We start from the raw sequence: 25,407 nt of genomic DNA on the forward strand, positions 1-25,407 counted from the left end.
GTGGCTGGCATTCCAGAGATCGTCTCTCGCCCTTAGCTACAAGGGGTAGAGATACAATTCCTAAAACTAGACAGAGCGGTCTACAACACTCAAAAACATTCACATACATGGAGGCTGAAAAACAAGTTATTATATAATGAATGGGTAAGCAATGAGATCAAGGAAGAAATCAAAATGTATCTGGAAACAAATGAAAATGAACACACAACAAGCTAAAATTTATGGGACACAGTCCCGAGAGGGAAGTTTATAGCAATACAGGCCTAACCTAACCCTAAATCTAAAAGAGCTAGAAGAACAATAACAAACAAAGGCCAGAGTAAGCAAAAGAAAGGAAATAATTGATATCAGAGCAGAATTAAATGACATAGAGACTGAAAAACCATTCAAAGGATCAGTGAATCCAGGAGCTGATTCTTTGAAAAGGTAAAGAAAATTGACAGACTGTTAACCAGACTCATCAAGAAAAAAGAAGAGAAATAGCTCACCTCCTCACATAACCACATTAAAATTACAATTAAATCATGGAACAGCCATCACTTAGAACCATCAGAAATCGAGTTGATGGGGAGTCTGACAACTACGAAATTAAAGAAACCACATCCATCCAGACTGGTAGGAGGGACACACAGAGCAGGCTTGTCCCACAGCCATGCACGGTGGGTGACAATTTGAGAGGTCTATCTCAGACCCACACCCGGGCCCCCAGCCCAGTGTTCCAGTGTCAGAAAGATAAATCCCCATAACTTCTGGCTGTAAAAACCAGCAGGGATTGTGTCGGAAGAAATTTCTGGAGTCTAGGGGACAGCGTTCTCCCTGATAGATATTTGGGCAGAGGCCATTGTTCCTTTTCTGAACCTTCCCATTACAGAGCCACAAAACTGGCAGGCAGGTAACATCTGAGACTCCGTAAACCTGACTAACACTTGTTTGCCCTGCCCTGGAGATCCCCTGAGACACTGTCTCACCCAGCTTACAGCTGTTAACAGTGGCATACGAATGGTGGGTTTTGGCTCATGTTTCACAACTTCCTAAATCCTCTCAAAGAAGCAACATCTGGCCTCAGTGAGCCCCCAGCCCCTATATTCTCGTTAGGTGGCCTCAGGCCCTGCACTAGGAGCAGCCAGCCTAGATTCACACCTTGGCTTCATCTGGGAATCTCCTAGCCCAGCACAAGTAGCCATCTCAGATTGCTTTATAGCTTAGGCAGGGTGTCCTGGAGCAAAACACAGGTGGGGTCTGACCTTGGCCTGACATAACAGCAGCAATCCTGAGAAAGAAGAACAAAGTTGGAGGACTCATGCTACCTGATATCAAACTATACTACAAGTCTATAGTAATTAAACCAGCATTGTACTGGCATAAAAAAAAAGACACATAGGTCATTGGAACAGATAGAGAACCCAGAAATAAACCCATGTGTTTATGGTCAACTAATATTTAACAAAGGGGGCACAAGCATTCAATGGAATAAAGATAGTCTCCTCAATAAATTGTGCTGAGAACTGGACTGGTATATGCAAAAAAATGAAATGGACCACCTATTTACACTATACACCAGAATAAACTCAAAGTGGGTAAAAGACTTAAATATAATTTGGGGTATCATAAAATCCTAATAGAAAACATAGGCAGTAAAATTTTAGATACCCCATGTAGCATATTTTTTGCCAATATATCTCCTGGGGCAAGGGAAATAAAGGAAAAAATAAGCAAATGGGACTACATTGAATTTTAAAAGTTTCTGCACAGCTAAAGAAACCAGAATCAAAATGAAAAGGAAACCGACTGTGTGGAAGAATGTATTTGCCAGTGATACATCGGACAAGGCTTTAATTTCCAAAGTATATAAAGAAATTGTACGACTCAATACCAGGAAGATAAACAGTCCAATTAAAAACTGAGCAAAGGACCTGAATAGACACCAAGGAGGACATACAGATGGCCCACAGACATATCAAAAGATGCTCCACATCACTAACCATCAGAGAGATGTAAATTAAAGCCACAATGAACGATCACCTCATACCTGCCAAAATGACTATAATTAACAAATCAACAAACAAATGTGGAGAAATGGGAACCCTAGTGCATCGTTGGTGGACATGTAGACTGGTGCAGGCACTGTGAAAAAACAGTATAGAGTTTCCTTAAAACATTAAAAGTGGAACTGCCTTTGATCCAGTGATTCCACTGCTTGGAATATATCCCGAGAATCCTGAAATACCTATTCAAAAGAATTTACCCATGCTTATGTTCATAACAGTGTTATTTACAATAGCCAGGATCTAGAAACAGCATAAATGCCAATCAGTAGACAAGTGGATTAAAAAACAGGTACATTTACACAATGGAATAGTACGCTGCAGGAAAAAAGGAATTCCTGACGTTTGCAAAAACATGGATAGAACTGGAAACTATTATGCTAGGTGAAGTAAAAACTGACTTTAACTTTTCACTCGGTGAGAGTCAAGTCTATGATCTTACTTATAAGAGGATTCTGATGAACACAGTAAACTGATGAGCAAAATAGAGCCAGAGGCATGGAATCGTGGAATAGACTGACAGCTATAGGTCAGGGTGGGGGAGATGGGGACAGATTGAAAGAAGGTGAAGGGATTAGTCAACATACACAAAGTACCCTTAGACATGGACAGCAGTGTGAGGACTGACTATGGAAGTGGGAAGTGGGGAGCGGGGTGGAGGGTGATAAAGGGTAGAAAAATGAGGCATCTGTAATAGCATAAACTATAAGAAAAAAATAATAAAGGGAAAAAAACAAAATTTCTCAAGCCCTAAAAAAAAAATTGTTAAAATGTCCACATTATCCAAGGAACCTACAGATTCAGTGCAATCCCTATCAAAATTCCAGTGTCATTTTTCACAGAAATAGAACAATGCTAACATTTGTATACAACTAAAAAAGACCCCACATAGCCAAAGTAATCTTGAGAAATAAAAACAAGACTGGAGGCATCACAGTTACTGATTTCAAGGTATATTACAAAGCTGTAGTGATCAAAACAATATGGTATTGGCTTAAAAACACACACAGATTAATGGACCACAATAGAGACCTCAGAAATAAACCCATGCATATATGGTCAGTTAATTTACAACAAAGGAATGAGGGATATAAAGTGGGGAGAAAACCGTCTTCAGTAATGGTTGTTGGGAGAGCTGGGTAGCCATATACTTAAAGAATAAAATTGTACCCCTATTTTACACTATAAACAAAAATCAACTCTTAAGTAGATTAAAGCCTTGAATATAAGGCCTGAAACCTTAGCAGTCCTGGAAGAAAACCTAGGTGGTAAGCTGTTTGACATTGGTCTTAGTAGTGATTTTTTGGATTTGACACCAAATGCAAAGGCAAAAGAAAAACAAAAATAACAAACAAATGGGACTACATCAAATTAAAAAGTTTTTGCACATTAAAGGAAATCATCAACAAAATAAAAAGGCAGCTTATAGAATGAAAGAAAATGTTTGCCAATCATATATCTGATAAGGGATTAATATCTAAAGTGTATAAAGAACTTAAACAGTTCAATAGGGAAAACCTAAAAAAATTCTATTAAGAAATAGTCAAGAGAATCTGAATAGAAATTTTTCCATAGAAGTTATAATACAAATGACCAACAGGTATATGAAAAGATTCTGAGCATCAGTAAGTGAAATAGGGAAAGTACTGTATGATCTCACTTATATATGTGGAATCTAAAAACGGATTCACAGGAACAGAGATGAGAAAGGCAGTTATTAGGGACTGGGGTGGGGGGTTGGGTAAAAGATGTTGGTCAAAGAGTAGACTTCTAGCTATAAGATGAATTCTAGGGATCTAATGTACAGCATAGTAATTGTAGTTAAAATAATACATACTTGAAAGTTGCTAAGATATCTTAAATGTTCTCACCACAAAAAAGACATTGTAATTATGTGAGGGGAGGCAGGTGTTTTCTAACACTATGGTTATAATTATCCTGCAGTTTTAAAATGTAGGTATATATCTCCACTTTATAAAAAAGGCTCAGAAGTTAAATAATTTCCTTAGGGACATAACTACTCTTCACTACATAATTTTTCCAAGTCTTACCTTCCCAGCAACCCAAAACCTGTTGAAAAGATAATTCATGGTTCTGATCTTCAAAACTTAAAAATTTTGAGATGTTGCTCTATCTGTTCTCTATAGTTAGAGATTCTCTTCACTAACCTCACTCTTACTATTATTACATCTATGCTCTTTTTGTTTTTCTGTCTTTGGTATGTTTGTTTTTGCAGCAAGAGTACATATCACTTGGCAGTCTGTGCTGGTTGGTGTTCAGGGTACAGCTCTTCTCTGCCTCAAAGGGAAAAAAAAGAAAAAGGTGTCTTTGTGACAACTTGTGTCTTAGAGCTTTCCCAGAAGTCTGAGGATTAGAGAATGCTGGGCTTTGAAGAGGGCAGATTGGATTTTTGTTTGTTGTCTTACTCTGTCAGGAGTGCTTTACCCACCTGAAAGACTAGCTTGTTTTTCTTGTCATAAAGAAATGAAAGAAGAATAAATAGTGCTTGCTCATCTATGTCACTCTGATTATTTAAATTATGATATATGAAATATTCATTTCCCCTGAACTAGAATGCCATGTAAATATAAGTTACAATATAACATTTTGTGGCATATGTTAAAAAATATTTAATGGGAAACAATGATAATGGATTTTAGATATTTTTGTCTGGACAGTTTATGTAGATGTTTGCATTTTTGTCTTAAGGTGGAATCAGAATTTCAGAATTTTAGGTTTGTAATCATTTCATGTATTTGGAAAGTGTAGCCTCCTGTCATCTTTTGCCCAGAGTTACATGGTAGCTGTGGAAAGCTTTATTACCTAGATTTCCTGATTTGGTGGAAGAATTTTTCTTTTAAACATTATGGCTGCCCTCATGAAGGGAGGTCAGGGGCCTTTGTTCAGAACTTATTTTCTGCTTTTAAAAGTTAGTTTCTTTTTTTAAAAAAGATTTTATTTATTTATTTTTAGAGAGAGGGGAAGGGAGGGAGAAAGAGAGGGGGAGAAACATGAATGTGTGGTTGCTTTTCGAGCGCCCTCTACTGGGGACCTGGCTCACAACCCAGGTATGTGCCCTGACTGGGAATCAGACAGGTGACCCTTTGGTTCACAGGCCAGGCACTCAATCCACTGAGCCACACCAACCAGTTAAAAGTTTTGAGGTTTTCAAATATACAGGTTTAATGATGGATGAGTAGAGGATTGAGTTATAGATTTTGCTTCCTTTATTACTAGATAACTTATAATGTTTGTTTTATCTTTATAACTTTCTCTTCAAAACTGATTCCCCTCAAAAGTGAGGTATAATTTTTTTCTTTGATACATTTGTACATGTATTTTTCTTTTAACTTTAAAAAAACATTTAAACTCATTACTAAGTGATAATAAAGATATTATTTACGCATTTTTAACTTTATGTATGGGTTGGGCTTTGTAGTTAGATATTTAGGCTTCTTTAATAGCTGTGGAATCACTCTACATAAATGCATTGTTATTATCTTCCAGTAAACATTATGGGTGTCACTCCAGTAGTTTGGTGAATTGAATAAGCTATTGAAGGTGGTCAAGGGCCTTTTTGTTCCAGAAGACCTAGTTTTAAGTTTCCAGCTCAGCACAGTAACTTTGGGAAATCACTGGTTGTTTTTGATGTTCAGGTTCTTGGTTTATAACCTGGATAATAAAGTCTACTATAGCCACCTTCTTGGAATAACATTTAATTAAATTTTTTTGGTTTATATATGAAAGCATTTTATAGGTGGTAGTGTACCATAACAGGGATTACCGTCCCTGAGAAGATATTTCCAGAGGAGATATTTTTGGAATCAGTGATGTGACCTTTACGAAGAGGTGGAGGGTCTGATTGATGAAAATGTGCGCTAATGAAATAGAATGGAACCAAGAGTTACCATAAAGGCCTAAGGAAGAAATTTTTCTAATTTGTGTCTTACAGTTTTTACTTCTTATTCTGTAACATAGGTTTGTAAAAAGCATTAGGAGAATCATAAGTGATCCAAAAAACCCCATTTTATTTTCTTCATTTTTATATTGATTCCATGAACTGATTGATTTTTAAATGTTTTCATTCTTATAACAGATTTATAGCAATCCATATGGAAAAGAAAGAAAAACTAGAGTACCCAGCACTTGCTAGATACTTTCAGTTCTGTTAGCTCCTGTGATTCTCACAAATACTTTGTGATATAGTGACTATTGTTAATTTTTTAAAAATTTATACAGTACTATATTAGTTCCAGGTGTACAGCATAGATTAGACATTTATATAGTTTATAAAATGAGCACCCTGATAAGCTAGTAAAACTGAATGTTATTAACCCCTGTTTTATAAATGAGGAGACCAGAACTCACAGTGCCATAAATCATTTACCTGGCAAGAGATGAAACTGCCATTCTAACCCGAGTCTGTGTGCAGCTCCATATCCCGTTTCTTGTTCAGGACCGTGTCTGTTCTTGAGGAAGGGGAGTAATAGTAGCATCAAAAAATGAAATTGAAGTCTATTGACTTTGCGTAAAGAGTGGGATTTATATAAATTATTACAAATTATAAAAATAGCATGTCTGGGCTTTTCTTTGCATTAATTAGTAACTTACCTTGATGAGGTTTTGGCATTATTTATTTTATTGAATATAATTAAAGATAGAAATTTGAAACCTGTATGATGTTTTATCTGTTCTAAATACTATTAGTATATTAGTTCATTGTTAGTGTCTTTTGTTTTGTTCCTCAGATGAATTTCTGAACATTGATGTAAATGGGATTAAGAGATCTAGTCTATATGTCCCAAAGGAATTGCTTTGTAAAGAAATTCTGTGTTGAATATTTTTGAAAAAGCAAATAAAGCATGTATTTGTTCCTTATATGTATTCGAAGGCTTATATGATTTTAAGTTTCAGTGGGATGTACTTCTTAATGTATTGGAAGTTTAAAAGCTTTTGAGAATTGTACGAGGATTATTCTTTTGTTTTGATTAGGTGTTAGACAAATCCAAGTTCCTAAATGAAAAGGAACATGCTGAAGCTGCAAGCAAGTGGGCTGCTGAAAAGCTAGAGAAGGCAGATGAAAGTAACTTACCTGAAATTTCTGAGTATGAGGTAAGGCATAAGTTCTCCCTTATGTTTCACATTTGGGAGTTGAGTCTGGATTTTAAATTATGGGCAGAAAATATTTGGTTCTAGTATTTTAAAATATATTTGGGGAAAATATCCTAATGGATTATTAAAATGTATCACATAGTAATAGTATGAATAAGAATGACTGAATTCAATAATTCTACTGTGTCAATGCCTCCAGTAGTTTAGAAGTGTAACAACAGTATAAATATGAATTAAAAGGAAAATGCATTATTTATATACTTCTTTTATGGGCTTTGCTGTTAAATGTATCTCTAGAAATTATGCTAAGCCACTAGTCATAAACCAGTGAATTCAGAACAGAAATCTAATTAGACTTTGGGTCTTGGACTGTATTTGTGTTGTATGTTCTAGTCTATGTAAATTATTTCATAAATATCCCGGAAATGAAATTGTACATTGCTTGGGCTACTATGACCTTTGATGAATCTGAAGTACCAGAAGATTAGAGTATTTTGGGGTTCTTAGAATACCGTTTGTGAAGTGTTTATGTTATAATAATTGAAAATGAACTGAAAATTTTCTTTAGAACCTGTAACATCTCTAGTAGGGAAATAGAGATGTTTTATAGGCAAAGTTAAGCTTGAGGATTTGGTGCTTGAGGAATTATTTTGACATGATAGGCAGAGAATATAAAAATCTTTCTACCATGACAAATTATGTTTCTTTGGAAGAGATTTATAGCTTTTCAGTATATTTTGGATGACTTTCATGGAATGTCTTGATAAAAGGGATCAAGCACTGGAATTTGATATACAAATTATGTACCTAAGTACTTCTTCATAGGCTAGGAAAAGACCCTTTCCAAAATAGCTAATGCACATGCTCTTGGGCAGGACAAAGCAGCACTGACCCGACCCAGACTTATGCAAACGGAGGCTTTCTTTTTATTTGTAATTTAAGTATCAATTATTCCTATGTAGGTCAAGGTTTTCATGTTATTGTAGCCATAAAATCAATATTGATACAGATTTTTCAGTAAATTGTTCAAAAACATCAAGCTGTTCCTCTTTGGTATCTTTCTAGTACTATTTAAATGCATGAATAATATGGAGATACATTTAATATGGTCATTTTGCTTATTTTCTTTGATAATTTAGAATAATGGTTTTTATATCAGTAATAGATGTAAATGCTTCAAAATTGTTGTTTTGGAGAACTGATCACTTTTCTCGGGGTACTTAAAATAAAAAAAACCTCCCAAAACACTACATTGTTGTTTGTTAAATACTGTATCTTCAAATTAGCAAGGTTTTTATTAAAATACACAGGGTCCAGCACAAATAACACCCCTTTTTTAAATTACAAAATCATAAGCGTGTAATCTGTAACATAACAATATCACACTCAAGCACACCATATGACATTTTAGGTAAAATGTTCAAATTAAAACTATAAATTATTACACACATATTATCTTACCAGCCACACTCAAGCAGGCCTTACTTCTGCTGGACCCGGTGTTTATTCTCTCTTACCCATCTGCATCATTTTTTAATCTCTTAAGTTAAAATAAATCACTGTTTACCTTTCCCAGATTTTAAACATTCTACTTAAATTCATTTATTATTGCTTGACTGGTTCTTGACTGAATAGGCAGTGACACTGGATCTAGATAGACTTTTTTCAAACCTCCTTATTTTTTCTTTAAAACATGCCCACAATTTCCTAGATTTTGAATTAATGAAAAGTAAGTAACCCTAAAAATACCTGTAAGGCGTGTCATAGATCAGATGTGATCTCTGTTGAGCCAGAGGCAAAGCGAGGGAGAGGAGAATGAGTTAACTTCAGTATGTTCGTTGCTGGTTGTATGCCATTAGTGTTGAGAAGCAGCATTAAGGTCGTAGCATTATGGAAAGTATTTTTCAGGTTACGTTGATACTTTTTCATGCTGGAAATAAAGCAGTTGAGAAATTTTTATTTTATACTGTTTTTTATTTAAATATTTTGTATTCTGTTTTTTTTGTTGAAAAGCTTAATTCCACCATATCTCATTAACATTTTGCTCAGATAGTTAACATTTGTTCTTGGGTAGTTGTTAAATAATTACATATTTCAGTGATCCATGCTGTTTGTAATATAGACTTTTTGAGAATTTTGACCTTGGTTCTGTAAACTCACATCTTATTTGAAAGAATAAACTGGAAGAAAAAAGGACTTTGGTGCTTGGAAAGAGTTTGGTATAGCACTGTGTGTATGTGTGTGTATGCATATATAAATTTAGTTGTGACAGTATTTTATATTAGCTGTTTAAATAACTGTGTACTTCAGAAACATTGTGTAGGTTTATTTTTATGAGTAGAGAGAGATTAAACATTTAGGTTTCCAGTTTCTTTTCTCTTGCTGCCACCAATATAGGTTTAAGCAATTTGTTTGGGAGACCAGGTAGTTTTTAGGTGAGGTTCAATGAAATTAATTGTATTTTTAGTGATACAAATAAATATTCAGGAATGTTGTACTTCATTCTTCTGGTTAGTTTTATAATTTTACCTTGTGGCCACTAATATAGAATTTCCCAAAGTATTTGATAAAATAGTAATTCTGAAGGGTGTTAATAATCTGAGGAAGGATAGATTCTTTTAGCCCGTATGTTTGGGAAAAGTTAGGTTGATTTTAATTATTCAGCACTTTTTAGAGATTTTTTAATATGTTAATGTGCTCAACTGTGGTCTGTGAAAGGAGGACGAATAATAAAATTTGCATAATTTATCAAACATGAAAATTTTTTCACAGTGCATATTTTAAGATTAGTGTTTTAAAGCACGTTTCAGAAAATAATACTGTACTGGCTTTCTCAGAGTTGGTTAAAATCATCTACTGGTGTCAAACTTGCATTATAGACACCGTCCTCGCTGTCAAGGAGTTTACAGTCAAGTGAGTTTTGCAGGGATATAATTAACTCTCCTGAAACAAACGGGCAGGAGAGTTTGCTTTTGGGTATCAGAACTAAAAGCAAATTATTTAAAGGCTATTAGAATATTACAGTAGAGCAGGATGTTTTTTGTTGTAGAAGATAATTTAAACATTTTTATTTGAGTGTGAAAATGTGAATTTTTGCACATATAAGGTATCATTTTTTTCCCCACATATAAGGTGTCATTTTCCGGCCCTGGACGGGCCCTCAGTTGGTTAGAGCATTGTCCCAATATATCAAATTTGGAGAATCGATCTCTGATCAGGGCACATACAAGAATCGACCAAGGAATGCATAAATAAATGCAACAACGAATCAATCTCTCTCTCTCTCTCTAAAAATACCAATAGATAAAAATAAAGTGTCATTTTTTGCTTTAGTATCTCTGCTTATTCTGTCCCCAGTGTAGAATGCCCACTTCATTTTCCTCATCCACATTCATTTAGTGGAGTCATTAGTGCTTGAGATAACAAGACTCAAGTTCTTTCTTGATTCCATTTTTCTCCCCTTCCTATGGTAAGATTTTATACCATTTGTATTTCACTGATGACCTTATATTGCCTTTATTAAAGCAACTTATTTTTACTTGTCTAGTTCTATATATTGACTGTGATTCAAAGCACTTGTTTTCTCTACAGTACCTTGGATTTTATATCTAATTAATTGAACTAAATTTAATTCTTAATAAGCTTTCTCTGCAGTTTTATTGAGATACAATTGATAAACAACTTTATAAATTTAAGGTATATAGCATAATGACATATATATACACACACATATATATATAGTGAAATGATTACCATAATAAGTTTAGTTAATATCCATCATCTCATTTAGCTACCCTCCAAAAAGAAAATTTATATATATTTTCCCTTACAATGAGAATTCTTGGGATTTGCTCTCTTAGCAACTTTCAAATATACCTTAGGTCAGTGTGCACACTCAGTACTATTTATCTTGTAGCTGGGAGTTTGTACCTTTTGACCATCTTCATCCAGTTCCCACCCCCACACACACACATTCCCACCCACACCCCCCCACCTCTGGTAACCATAAATCTGATCTTTTTTTTCTATGTTTTTTTTCTTTTTGAAGATTCCACATAAAAGTATGATCATACAGTATTTGCCTTTCTCTTTCTGACTTTGCTGGGTGAGAGGGACATGTGCTAAGTTTGGATAAATGCTGCCGAGTTGTTCTCTGAAGAAGTGGTGGCAGTATACAACCACGAGGTGTGGAATGCCACTGCTTTTACTGGTGAAGAGTACCAATAATTACTACATATCTGTGACTATTCTAAATCTGCTGTTGGCCACAACTTCAATCACAAAAGTCCTAAGCATTTTATAAACTTGCATTATAGTACGTACATAGTTCTTATTTGTTCCCTCACCTCCCACCCACCTAACACATGCACCATTTGAATACATGAGCTCAAACAGTTTACTCTTCTAAGTTACTGCTTACTGCAAGCTACACAAAGTCAAGAGCTTTTGTCTCTTCTGTTTATTAGTATATCCATTGTTCTTAGAGCAGTGCTTGGAATTTATTATACAGTAAAGTTATGAAGAAACGAATGAGTGTGATTAAAATAATAGTCTTTCCTCATGTCTTTCTCATTTTATCAAATGTTTTTATCAAGTAAAATAATTGGCTGTAGGCTTTTTGTGGGATAATTCATCAATGGATTGTTCTAAAATACAAGTGATCATTATTGCTTTTGGGGATTGTTTTTATTTATTTCAGTAAATTCTTAGGCCACGGGAGCAAGGTAGTTTCAGCTTCTGAAAAGAGGGCCCTTTCCATGTTCCTTTTAATATAATGTGTATGTGTACACCTGCCCTTCAGTTCCGATTGGACCTTTTCTCTTCAGTGTTTCTTAAATAGTTTGCTTAAGGAATAGTTATAGGACAGCGCCTTCTAACTGTGTCTTAATATAACAGGAGATGTAAATGTGGAATGAAATACGCCTAGAGATTTTTGTGTTACCTAAAATTTTTAGTTACCAGTTAATCCCTCTTCAATTCTCCTCACATATGCTTATTATGCATACTGAAATTGAAAGCATTTTCTTAAGACAGGTTAAATTTAGCACGTTCTCTTAGTATATTTGCAGTTAATGCCTATACAAGTCACTTGAAATGCTATGTTCTTTAAGAAAGCAATTAAAGATTTCAAATTTTTCTTAAAGGCAGGATCCACAGCACCACTGTTCATTGACCAGCCAGAAGAACCTGAGTCAAATGCAGCAGACGGCATAGAATTATTTGAGGACAGTCAGCTAAACAGTCGCTCTAAAGCAATAGCATCAAAAACCAAAGAGATTGAACAGGTAAGAATCCAGTGTCCTTAGGGCACATAATCTTTTGTTCCTATCACTTTGCACATGGTATTTACAGTACATAGTTATTGAATAAATACTCTGAAATTAATTTTAAAAATTATAAAAGTTGTTTGATTTGATTTTACCATTTGATCAGTTTAGTCCCTGACCCTGTTTACTTATTTATTACTCTAAATAAAGAGCAAGCTTCTTTTTCAGAGAATGTTAATATTCTAGTTAGTATGGAGTAATTTTAAAACTATTAAAATTAATAGGGATGGGCTAAAAGAAATAAATATAAAATATGAGCACACTTTTTGAATATTGGGATTACAGATGTTTCTTATGTTTTTCACTATACTATTAAGCATTTTTCAAATATTAAAGAAAAATAAATGATAGGTATTTAAATCTAATTTTAATGATGTCATTCTTGAAAGTTAGGATCTTGTTTTTAATAGATTAAATAGATCACATAAGGAATAGCACAGGACAGAACCTGCTAGCTATATCTTGTGTTTAATAGGTTAAATAGTTTGCTTAAGGAATAGTTACAGGACAAAACCTATAGTGTGAAATGTAATTTTGGAATGGAGTAAGCCTTGAGGCCTTGGCTTACTGAAGATTAAAAAAATAGTTGTCATTTTTTTCTTCAATCCTCCTCACTATGCTCATTATGCATAGCAAAATTTAAAGTGTTTTGGTATGGAAATATTGCCTGCCTCATAGAGTATTATCACTTTATGAGGAGTAAATGAATAAACTGTAAAAGAGCTTTATACCAGGTAACATGTTGTACAAGGGTTTGCATTTGATGTTTCTCTCCAGTGCCTCGAGTAAATGTCACTATATTGTTATATAACCTTCTAAAAACTATGGGAAATTAAGAACAGAATTAAATCTTTTCTCAAGGTGCTGTCCAATTCCACATCAATTAAAATCTGTTTGCCTTGGTTGGACAGGAGAAGACATTAATTAAATTCTAGGTGTGGTTGTACAGCTTATATTGATACCACCTGAATGGCTCAAGTTAAGAACATGGATAGGAAATTTGTCATGTAAACCAGTAGGATTTCAAAATGGAGGTGATCAGCACTATCAGATGCTTGGAGGAATATAAGGAAAATGGAAACTGGGAAAATATTTCATTTGATGTGAAGATGGATTGGTGCCTTTCAAGATACTAGTTAAATGAGAACATAGATAAAAGGTTTACTCACCTTGTGAAGACACAAGAATGTATCTTCAGTATGCATATAAATATCATTACCCTGGATGAAATTACTGCCCTTCTGTCTTTTTACTCTGATTTATTTTTCTTTGTGGCTTCTCTTTTTTTTAAAAAAAAATATTTTATTTATTTATTTTTAGAGAGGGGGACAGGGAAGGAGAAAGAGTGGGAGAGAAACATCAGTGGTTGCCCACACGGTTGCCTCTCACGTGTCCCTTACAACCCGGCACTGGGCTTGCAACCCAGGCAGTACCCTGACTGGGAATCTAACCAGCAACCATTAGGTTTACAGGTCAGTGCTCAATCTACTGAGCCACACCAGCCAGGGCCAGAAGTACTTCTTTATAATTTTTTCATATGCTTGAAGTGCTTTTAAAAAAGAATAATAGCCCCAAACAAATTAAGCTTAGAGTAATGTAAAAATGTAAATTTTGGTGTAATACTTGAGCTGCTTTTTTGTCAAGTATGTTCAGATATCTTACAAAGATAAATTACCACATATAATGTTTTGAGGGTTTATATAAATCAGATCCTTCAGCCCTTGAGTCCCCAAAAGTCATTAACTTATAGCAGTATACAATATAAAATAAACTAAGTCTCCAGGTCAAAATTTAGTATAATTCAAAATGCCTACAAATGCAGTTATTTGATGTTTAAGGGGATGTATATGGAAGTATAGTGCTAGAAAATATGTCCTTTGCCATATTTTTGCCATCTCATCCCTGTGCATATAGAAATTCAGTAAGGCTGAGGGTACAGGTACTTTTTGCCAAAGCTCCCAAGATTGTGGTCAGATATGGCAGACCACTGTCTCCAATTCTTGAGCCAGAAGACACCAGGTTGTATCTGAATATTGTGTTGCTAGAGATCGTCTAAATCACCCTGTTTTTACTTGAATATATTTCAGTGGATATCATACATTTCTTTCGCCACAAAACATTAAAAGAAATTAGCCTCCTTATATTTTGGAATCCTGTAGTATATCATTCTCCCCCTCCTTTTCCCCATATTGACTCATCTTAACTGATTTGGGCCATCTTTTATATTTAATTATTGGGATAGTTTTCTTACTTCCTAGCTTCTGAACTTGGGCAAATTTCAGAATTTCTCCTGTTATTATAGTAATTCCTAGAGAGTTTAACCCACAAAGTTATGGGTGATTCATACTCTGGTTCAGGTGTTTGACATTAATCCCTTGACCGATATCTTTCAAGTCCTAACATACTTACGGTTACTGAATTATTTAATTTGAAAGTACATCTCACTGCTTGATATTTTACCAGTGAAGAATCATGTCTTTTAACAAATTGTTAAGTTGAACGTACCACACAAATTGAAATTTTCTATTATTATATACCCTTCTTCCATCTACTACACCTCCAGGGATAAAGCAATATTTACTTTAACTCTTTGGAACTTTCTTGTGTTTAAGATTTGCAGGGTCCATCATACTTGATAAAATTGTGCTTAGCTATAGACTCTGTTTCTTGGGGTCCTAGCATCATTTAATTATGGTACAAGTTTCTTTGTAATTCCCCACTGATATTACAAGATCTGTATTTTATTCCCTATCTTCCACTTCAGATGGAATCAGATAATATGAGCGGATCTAGAATATACATATATAACATGCATATGCTTATTCTGCCTAGCAGATCTTTTGCCTACGAGTGTCAGAGTAGCTAAAATACTCCTAATAAAACACCTACTAAGGATAGTCATTGTGTGGCTGGAATTTATTAAGATATTTGACTGTGCGAACTAGTCTTGAGCAAAGAATCTTCCATCTCTCCACCCTCAAGGCCCAGGACTTAAATTGTGATTCTCTACCTTTGTTGTACATCTGTAGAGCTTCTTTGATTTCTGCCGTAAATATTCTGCTAAATGCTTATTAGAGTTTCACAAACTTTAATATGCACATAAATCACTTGGGGAGCCTGTTAAAATACTTACCCTGACTCAGCGGATCTGGGCTGGATGTGAGATTGGAATTTCTAACAGTGTCCCAGATGATGATGGTTCTAATATTAGTCTGTGGACCATATTTAGAGAAACAAGGAGTTTGAAGGAGGTGACTTTTCTTACATTCTTCTATAGTTTATACTGTGCCTAAAGGTTGAAACTACCACCTTACTGTTACGTAAATTAAAGTAGTTCTAATCTATCAATTTTTAAATAGGTATAATTTATATACAATAAAATGCATAAATCTTAAATATTCATTTGGATGAGTTTTTTTTTAAGATTTTATTTTATTTATCTTTAGAGGGGAAGGGAAGGAGAGAAGGAGAGAAATATCAATGTATGGTTGCCTCTCGTGAGTCCTCTGCTGGGAACCAGCCTGCAACCCAGGCATGTGCCCTGACTGGGAATCGAACCGTGATCGTGTGGTTCGCAGGCCCGCGCTCAATCCACTGAGCTACACCAGCCAAGGCCATTTGGATGAGTTTCGACAGTTGTAACACTATAACCATCATGCCAAACAAGTATTTCTGAACATCTTTCTTTTCAGTTATGAATAGTTTACGATACTGACAGTAATAAGGATTTAGTTAGGAACTAAAGTTACAGTCATATCTCAGAAGTACGTGCTCTGATTTGGTTTATGTTAAATATCCTCCACCCATTCCCTGAAGGCTATATTTTAAGTAATAACAGATAGAAGTGTAAAATTCAAAAGGCACAAGAGATTATGCAGTGAAAAACAAGTTTGCTTCTTACTCTTAAGTCTTGGCTACCCAGTTTCTTCCTAGCATATAAGTATACTCATATGTGATGTGCATATATATATGTGTATATATACATAAATTATATATAGTATTTATTTGTGCATATGTCCCGGAGCTCTCCATAAGTGGTACAATGATTGGCACTAAGCAAACAACACATTTGCATACATCTCACCCACACATCTGGAGCTCAGTTAATCCAAATGAGTAAAGAGTTGGTTTCTGTGTCTCCATACTTGTTCTTTAAATACAAATGGCATACCATGTTGCTTATTCAGTGTATCTTAGGGACCATTCTATGTCAGTAGGTATGTATATCTAGTCCCCTATTAATAGATGTATATATAATCCATCGTATAAAGTTTTAAAACACAGTTCCTCTGATTTCTTCACATTTAAAAAAAGTTTTATATGTGTATTTTTAAAATAAAAGTTATTATACTTAAAATGAGCAGTTTTGGGGTGGTTTAATAGTGTGGGTGTCGAAGGCCTGTGTTTGTCTTATGAAGAACTGTGTAGATTTAAATAACTATGTAAGAGATCACCAGAATGCTTTTTAATCTCTCATGACTTTAATGGCATGCCAAGTTTGAGAATAACTGAAGTATATGATTGCAGAAAATGTTAGTTGTTTGCTTAGTGCCAATCATTGTCAACCATTCTTAAAAATTATATTGGTAGAGCTCTGGCTGGTGTGACTCAGTGGACTGAGTGCCAGATTGCAGACCAAAGGGTCATTGGTTCAATTGCCAGCCAGGACACATGCCTGGGTTTCAGGCCTAGTCCCCAGTAAGAGGCGCATGAGAGGGAACCACACTCTGATGTTTCTCTCCCCTTCTTTCTTCCTCCCTTCCCCTCTCTCTAAAAGTAAATAAAATCTTTAAAAAAATTATATTACTAGAAATAGTGAATATAATCAAAACCAGTACAGTTACAGGGTATGCCTGAAAATACTCTTCAAATGCATTATTTATGGTATTCCTCAAATCACAGAAAATTATCATTTGTATGAGGAAAAAGTCTCTTCTTATGTGGTGGATAATAACTAAGAAAAGAACATGTATCATGAAGGCATGTTCATTTTTTAAAATTCTTTGGCTATGTCAATATTATCCTAATCTAATTCTGTTTTATGAAAATGCTGGTATTTCTACCTGTAAGTAAGTATCTGTTGAATTAAGGGTTGATTATATATTTATATGATAATTTATAATTAAAATGTCAATGGGAATAATTCTAAATCCAGAGAGGGTGCCAATCGGATGTTCTAAAACATACAAACAGAGAGAGTATTAAGAAAAACTTGATGGGGGGGATTATTTTGTTTTCTGTCTTTTAACTTAAAAGGACTCCAACCAAATACACACCTAGGAACCTCTTACTCCAATTAGCTAAGGAAAATAAAATGGACTTGTAAATCATTTTGTTGCCTATCTAGGCCATTAGCCTTACAGGTTAATAAAATTTTATTGTAAGTCTATATCAAACTACTTAATAGGTGATTTTTATTTTAATATGAATTCTATGCAGTCACCATTTTTGTGACCATATGAACTGCTTACTAGCTTTTCTTTTTTTCTCAAAATAGTTGGATTGAATAATCTCAGGTCCCTTCCTAATCTAAATCATATTAAAAATACAGAGCTAAGGTTGCTTCTTATGTATATGCTGTTATGTGTAGCTAATTTCAGATTTAATTATAGATTTTTAGGTGTTCTAGATTTTCTTTAGTCTCTTCATAAGGACAGAAGGATTTTATGTTAAAGTGTTTTTTGAAAACTCAAATACACCATTGCTATGATAAGTCAGTAGTTAATTAGTGTTTGTTAATTGGTAGTTAATTAGCTAATGAGTTGTACAGAAAAGGTTTTCTTCAGTAAGCAAGATGTTACATGTAGTCAGTGTTCTTTCTGTGGCTCCCTTACGATACGTGGTTTCGTCACCACATAAATAGCTGATGGCTCCTAGCACTCTCACTGGCTTCTGTTCTTTCTTTCTCAATAGAATATTTTTGTTTTACTGTTAAAATAAAAAGGCTAGACAACTAATCAAATGTACCATCTTCCTGAAATGTTAACGAGAGTTGGGGACATGGAAAGGAGTCAGCTTTTAACACATGATGGGTTAAAATGAAATTATTTCTAAACTAGTGGCACCTCTTTTGTTGTATATGCATTTCATACTAGCCTTCCATAATAGAAACAGTCTTTGTTTTTCTTTCTTTATCCGAGCAAGTAACAAACTTCTTAAAAGTGCAGCTCTCACCACTATCTTGTCTAGACATCAAGTCTGCCCTGCTGTGTTCAGCAGTCCATTATTACCAACCACTTGTTCAGACTTTACATGTATAGATTTAGGAAAATACATTCACATAAGGTTTACCTCTGAAAAAAATCTCATTCCAGAACACATACAAAATAGATCATGTATTCTGGCCAAATTTCAGTGTTTGAATGTTACATAATTCATCATTCAGATTCTGGTCACATCCCTACTACAGAACCTTGTTGCTGAAGTGCGAGTGTAAAAACTGTTTCATGAGTAATTTGTGTCATATTTGAAATATTAAATCCAAGCATCTCTGCCTTTAAATGTAAAGATAAGCTAGTTGTTTTATACCTGATGTAAACCTGTAAATATGAAAATTGATGACTCTGTTAAGATACTACTTATTTATAAAAATATAAAATTTAACAGTAAAGATAGCGAGCCTAATGAGAGCCATGCTTAAAATGCTGCTGGAGGAGATGAGGCCATCTTGGACCTTATCCCCGGGGGTGTCATTACTTTGCCAAAAAGTGCCCCGTTATAAAGCAGCTCCAACACAGGTGTTTCCTGTGGCATAAACTCAGGCGTGAGCTACATTCTCTCACCTCTGCTCTTCCTGCACTGCCTACCTGTGTTAGGTATGGATTTTCTCCAGTGGCTCCAAATTGTTGTACTGTCCTTTGCTCTTCAGTTCCCTGTATACAAGTTGGCAATTTTATTTAGTCTCTGAGTACTTTGCACGAAGGGCATTTGTCAGTGGTAGTGTGGCATAACACTGGATGCTGCCAACTAGTGTTTTCACCTCTCAGAGCCCCTTTCCTCATTTGGTGAATGGGTCAGTTACACACTCTCAGAATTAAACTTTTATGTGAACGCCCTTTGTATATTGAAAAATCACTATTGAAGTGTTTAAGGTAGTGTGCTACTTTTCAGCTTTGGAATATTGACTACTTCCACATTACTTCATAGGAATATTTTATAGCAAGTTTCTTACATAGGTTTAACTATGAGAGGCCATATTAGGTCAGTGTCAGGGTCGGGCTGTTTACTTCTTGTCCTTCCACTACTGTTCTTGTTTTTTGTTTTTTCTTTTTTTCCCCTCATTTGTTAAAAATGAAATATAAAAATAATTTAATGATGAAATATCTTGTTATTTTGGGAGACTTTGCAGTTTTGCTTTTACATTTTCCATTTGCTTTTTATCACATTTGTAGAAGGAGTTTTAAAAATTGCGCTAAGAAAATCTTATGGTTCTACTGAGGTCTAACTTGAAATTAAAGATTAGAAGTAAGTTGATTGTTTAGCATCAGGTTCATTAGAAGCCAATTATATTGTTTTCCATTATGCTGTTGTTCCCCCATATTCTTTACTTTATTTTTTAAACTATTGCAGGAAATTAGACAATGTAGTATATGTTATTTTTGTTTAGAATACTTATTTACTTGAATTATCTGGGAGATTTTTTATAGGTTTTTTTTTTGGTCTGCCTCAAATCTGAAATTTAAGATTTCTAATCCTTCAGTTATCTAGACTTGGGAGAAAATGAGCAGTTCAGCATCATTTAATTTCCTGATTAGCTAAAGTTTGACTATGCTGAATTCCTCTGTTTCCTATTATGCTTTACTTTTTAAAGAACTCACTTTAATGATCTACAATGAATATACAGAAAGACATTCAGAACCTGATTGTTACCCTGAGTGATTTCTCACAAAGCAAACACTTGTGAACACTTCCTGCCATTCAGGGTGGGAAACACGACATTACCAGCACCCCAGGAACCCCTTTACTCTCCCTGGTAATCAGAAACCTCCTCCCTTCCCCCAAAAGTAACCACTAAATTCATTCCTAACATTATCATGTAGTTCGTCTGCTTTGTAGTTTACCTTTGTAAAATAGAATCACACAGTATATATTGTGTCTTGTGTTTTTTGTTCAACATTGTATTTTATGAGGCTCATCGATATTGTTATATGTAATATAGCGCCTTGTGGTTTTAATTTGCATTTCCCTGATTACTAATGGTGCCCAGGACTTTTTAAAAAAGATTTTATTTATTTATTTTTAGGGAGGGGTAGGGAGGGAGAAAGAGAGGGAGAGAAGCATCAATGTGTGCTTTTCCCATTAAACCACTTTTTTATATCAGATTTTTCCTGAACTTTTTTCTAAACATAGACATTCCATTGTCTTTTGCTGTATATACCTCATAGATTGTATTGAATTGTGGTGTTTATTTCTATCTTTAGGGCCGTTTCTAACTTTGAAGATTATTTCTCTCTATTCATTACTTTCATCAGCATTTATATATTCACACACACGTACATACACATATTGTTTTGAGGATTCTCAATTATAATTCTTGCCCAGGAACTTTGACAGTTTTGTACTGCATTGATTTCTAATTATGGTTTGCATTGTTCTGCCCTGAAATTTTGTTCTATTATTAGCATCTTTCATTGGCACTATTTGAGCAAAGCTAAGAAGAAAAACCACTAGTGCTTATTTCAACAACTGTTACATACACTACATGTGTTTTTCAGCCCTTTGTAATTGTTTCTGCTGTCTAAAAGTTACAGTTCAGATGAGGTCTTAGTAGAGATTTTTTTTAATCTAGAGGTTTTAAATAGTACTCATTTATTCTATTTAAATAGTTAATCATAAGCTATTTCAGTAAAAATTCTTGGTACTATTGGGACCAAGCTTGAAGAAATGCATGGGAGTTTCTCACAAGAGAATTTGTTCTAACATAAAAATATTTTTTTCAAGGGTAGGTGGGGAAGGCAGAAAACTGTCCCTGAACAACAGTAAAAAATGTTACAAAATAAAATAATATTTTTCAATACATGTGTTATAATGCAGCACATTCTTGATTGTGACTGAAAAGCCAGAGTCAACAAAAATTAAATTAATTGGGTTTTAGTTGAAACCCGGTATTAAGGGAGGATAGTTTGTTTGCAGCATGTCTAACTTTCTAAGTTTTGTTTTATTTACTCTAGAAAATCTTTTTATTCACTTAATTCATGAGTTTCACAAGCAACTGTTGTTTGCCCATGAAAGTTACACAGCCCAAAATAAAAACCACCTTTTCCTCTTATACTCATAACTAGCATATGTTCAACTGCAATGCTACTTACCTTTTTAATAGGCTGAAAAGAAAATTACCCACTTAATCCTGAGTTCCTTGCCTATAGTAAGCTCACATTTAATGTTTAACAGAACAATGAATGGACATGGTAGAAGTGTCCGAAACACCTTCAATCCCATGTAGTTTGGCTCTGCCATTTTTAGGTTGATTTCTCTAGAGTAAATCTTCAAGAATTGTTTCCTTCAAGGAATTAAGAAGTAAAGGAAGAAGCAAAACCACCTTCATTCATTTGGTTGCAAAAATGCAGCCAAATTTTTATGGTTTTCAGAGTCGACAAGATTGAAGGGATTTCTTATACATTTATCACATGTGACTAATATATATATATATTGAGATGGGTGTTAAAATTATCATTGATGTAAAAAATTGGATCTTTATGACAACCTATGAAGGGGCAAGGGAGAGATTATTTTTAATTTAAAATTTATTTACTTTTAATGTACAGTTTCATTCTGAATGTCTAGATATGGATTGTTTTAAAATTTATTATGCTTAAGATAATTTATGCTCTCTGAGAATTACACTTTTCATTAGAGCTAGGATTTTATAAATTTTTATGTCTTGAATTTTGCTCATTCTCTATTCTAATTTTATGTAACCCAGTTGGACGTAGGTAGCTTTTTTTCATTTCTCGTAAACTTTTTTCATTCATCTTTACTGTCTCTTGTTATCTGAAATTATGACTGTTTTGTTCAGACTCTGAGTCTTATTTCCATTGTCTCTAATTTGTCGTTTAACCTGTGTATTAAGTTCTTAATTTCAGTTGTATTTTCCATTTTTGAAAGTTCAATTTGTAAAAACTGAACAATTGGTTTTTTTTGTAAATCTACCTAGAATTAGATTATTGCTCATGTTTTCATTCTCTCTTATTTCTTTAAATATCTTATTTTCTGTAACTGATAATTTTAATATCTATAAAGTCTCAGGGCTTTAATACAGATGATGTTTCTGCTGGCACTTGCTCACAGTATCATATTCCCTCATAGAATGTGTATTTGGAGTTGTGAGCTTATATTTTACAACTTCAAATGCATATGAAGATAGACCTGTGCTTATAAATTCTTAGAAGAAACTGCATTCATTGCTTAGAGCCCAGATCAAGACAGAGAGGTTTCTGTGTCATTTTCTTTTACTCACAGATGATTTTTATTTGTTTTCTTTTTTTCTAGTTTATCCTCTCACAAAAATTCTAGCTTTCTGGAGAGGCTTCAGATCCAATTGTATCTTGAAAGGGACAGAGGTTATGTCTCTCCTTCCCCACCAGGCTCTGAGTTCCGTGTTCTTCCAGGGCAGCCGGGACCCATATATACTAACTTATTGCATTGGTTTCTTGCTGCTGCTTCTTGATTTATGACTGCTGACAATTTCACTTATTTCAAGAGGGTAGTTATGCTTTTCTTTTAAAAAATGTTATTGATCATGCTATTAACTCCACCCAGCACCCCCCACTCCCTCCAGCAGTCCCCATGTCCCGGCCCCCACCCCTTGTTCCCTTGCCACACACACATCTTAGTTCATGTTCGTGGGGTATGAGTATGAGTTCTTTGGCTACTCTACTTCCTATTCTATTACTTGCAATTTGTACTTCTTTTCTGTAGTTGTTCTTGTTGCAATTTGTACTTCTTAACCCTTGCACCTTCGTCCCCATTCTTCCCCTTCTCCCTCCCCCTCCCAGCTGGTAGGCATCCAGCGATCTCCATATCTATGATTCTGTTTCTGTTCGATTTTTTTGCTTAGTTTGTTTTTAGATTCAATTGTTGATAGTTATGAATTTATTGCCATTTTAATATTCGTAGTTTTGATCTTCTTTTTCTTAAATAAGTCCCTTTAACATTTCATACAATAATAGCTTGGTGATGATGAACTTATTCAGCTTAACTTTGGGAAGCACTTTATCTGCCCTTCCAGTCTAAATGATAGTTTTGCTGGATAGAGTAAGTAACCTAAGCTTCTAGGTCTTTGCCTCTCATCACTTTGAATACTTTCTGCCAGTCCCTTCTGGCCTGCAAAGTTTCTTTTGAGAAATCAGTCGATAGCCTATTTTTTCCATTTATTTATTTATTTATTTGTTTATTTGTCTGTCTTTTAAAATATATTTTATTGATCATGCTATTACAGTTGTCCCATCCCCCCCTTTATTCCCCTCCACCCTGCACATACCCTCCCACCGACAACCCCCCCCTTTAGTTCATATCCATTGGTCATCCATATAAGTTCTTTGGCTTCTACATTTCCTATACTCTTATTAACCTCCCCCCGTCTATTTTTCACCTACCATTTATGCTTCTTTTTCTCTGTACCTTTTCCCCCTTTCCCCCTCCCACTACCCTGCTGATAACCCTCCATGTGATCTCCATTTCTGTGATTCTGTTCCTGTTCTAGTTGTTTGCTTAGTTTTTGTTTTTGTTTTAGGTGTGGTTTTTAGTAATTGTGAGTTTGCTGCCATTCTATTGTTCATATTTTTATCTTCTTTTTCTTAGATAAGTCCCTTTAACATTTCATATAATAAGGGCTTGGTGATGATGAACTGCTTTAACTTGACCTTATCTGAGAAGCACTTTATCTGCCCTTCCATTCCAAATGAAAGCTTTTCAGCTGATAGTCTTATGGGCACTCCTTTGTGGGTAAACACTCTGCTTTTCTCTTGCTGCTTTTAAGATTCTCTCTTTATCTTTAACCTTTGGCAGTTTAATTATGATGTGTCTTGGTGTGTAGCCCTCTTTGGGCCCAACTTGTTTGAGATTTTCTGTGCTTCCTTGACATGTATGTCTATTTCCTTCACCAAATTAGGGAAGTTTTTTGTCATTATTTTTTCAGATTTCCAAGTTCTTACTCTGTCTCTTCTTCTTCTAGCACCCCCATGAGGTGAACATTTGTGTTTGAAGTTGTCCCAGAGACTTCTTACTCTATCCTTGTTTTTGTTTTGTGTTTTTATTCTTTTTTCTTGCTGGTTGAATGTTTTTATCTTTCTTAAGTTCCAGATCATTGATTTCATTCTCAGCTTCATCCACTCCACCGTTGATTTCCTGTAAACTTTTATTTCAATTAATGTAACCTTCATTTCTGATTGGATCATTTTTATGCTTTTGAAGTGTCCACTGAGTTCCTTGAGCATCCTAATACCCAGTGTTTTGAACTCTGCATCTGATAGATTGCTTATCTCCATTTCATTTAGCTCTCTTTCTGGAGTTTTGATCTCTCTTTCATTTGGGCCATAGTTCTGTCTCCCCATTGTGGCAGCCACGCTGTGTTTGTTTCTCTTAGGTAGAGCTGCTTTGACTCCTTGTCTTGCTTGCTAGCATGGCCTAATGTAGAAAAGCCATTGGTAACTACTTGGGTGGGCCCATAAGTGAGATGGGGCAGAGCCTTGGGTAATCACCATGGTGGGGCAACTACGTGAACCAGGTTGATGGAATCTTAGATAATGGTGCCACGCTTTGCACTCTAGCTGTGTGTGGAAACAGGCTTAGAAAAGGAACAGTGGCTGCTGCTTGACCTCTGGAGTTTTTCTGGGAGGAAGCTGTCCTTGACCCTCGCTCTGATGCCAAACTCTATAGTTCCTCACCATATGCCACAGGCTGCTGCTCTGGTGCTGGAGCCCAGA

General features: G+C 34.8%; 1 protein-coding gene across 6 annotated transcripts in view; it reads left to right on the forward strand.

Annotated features, from left to right (window-relative positions):
* Positions 1 to 25,407, forward strand: part of PPHLN1 (periphilin 1) — a 102,490-nt gene that overhangs the window by 51,877 nt on the left and 25,206 nt on the right. For all 6 annotated transcript variants that reach the window (XM_053661874.1, XM_037135019.2, XM_053661870.1 and 3 more), the window contains 2 exons: positions 7,038 to 7,157; positions 12,302 to 12,442. In XM_053661874.1, coding sequence (XP_053517849.1) covers positions 7,038 to 7,157; positions 12,302 to 12,442 — 261 coding nt within the window. The remainder of the gene's footprint in view (positions 1 to 7,037; positions 7,158 to 12,301; positions 12,443 to 25,407) is intronic.

The sequence above is a fragment of the Artibeus jamaicensis genome, unplaced genomic scaffold, assembly GCF_021234435.1.
Source record: "Artibeus jamaicensis isolate MK-2021 breed Jamaican fruit bat unplaced genomic scaffold, CSHL_Jam_final contig_233, whole genome shotgun sequence".
Lineage (NCBI taxonomy): Eukaryota > Metazoa > Chordata > Mammalia > Chiroptera > Phyllostomidae > Artibeus > Artibeus jamaicensis.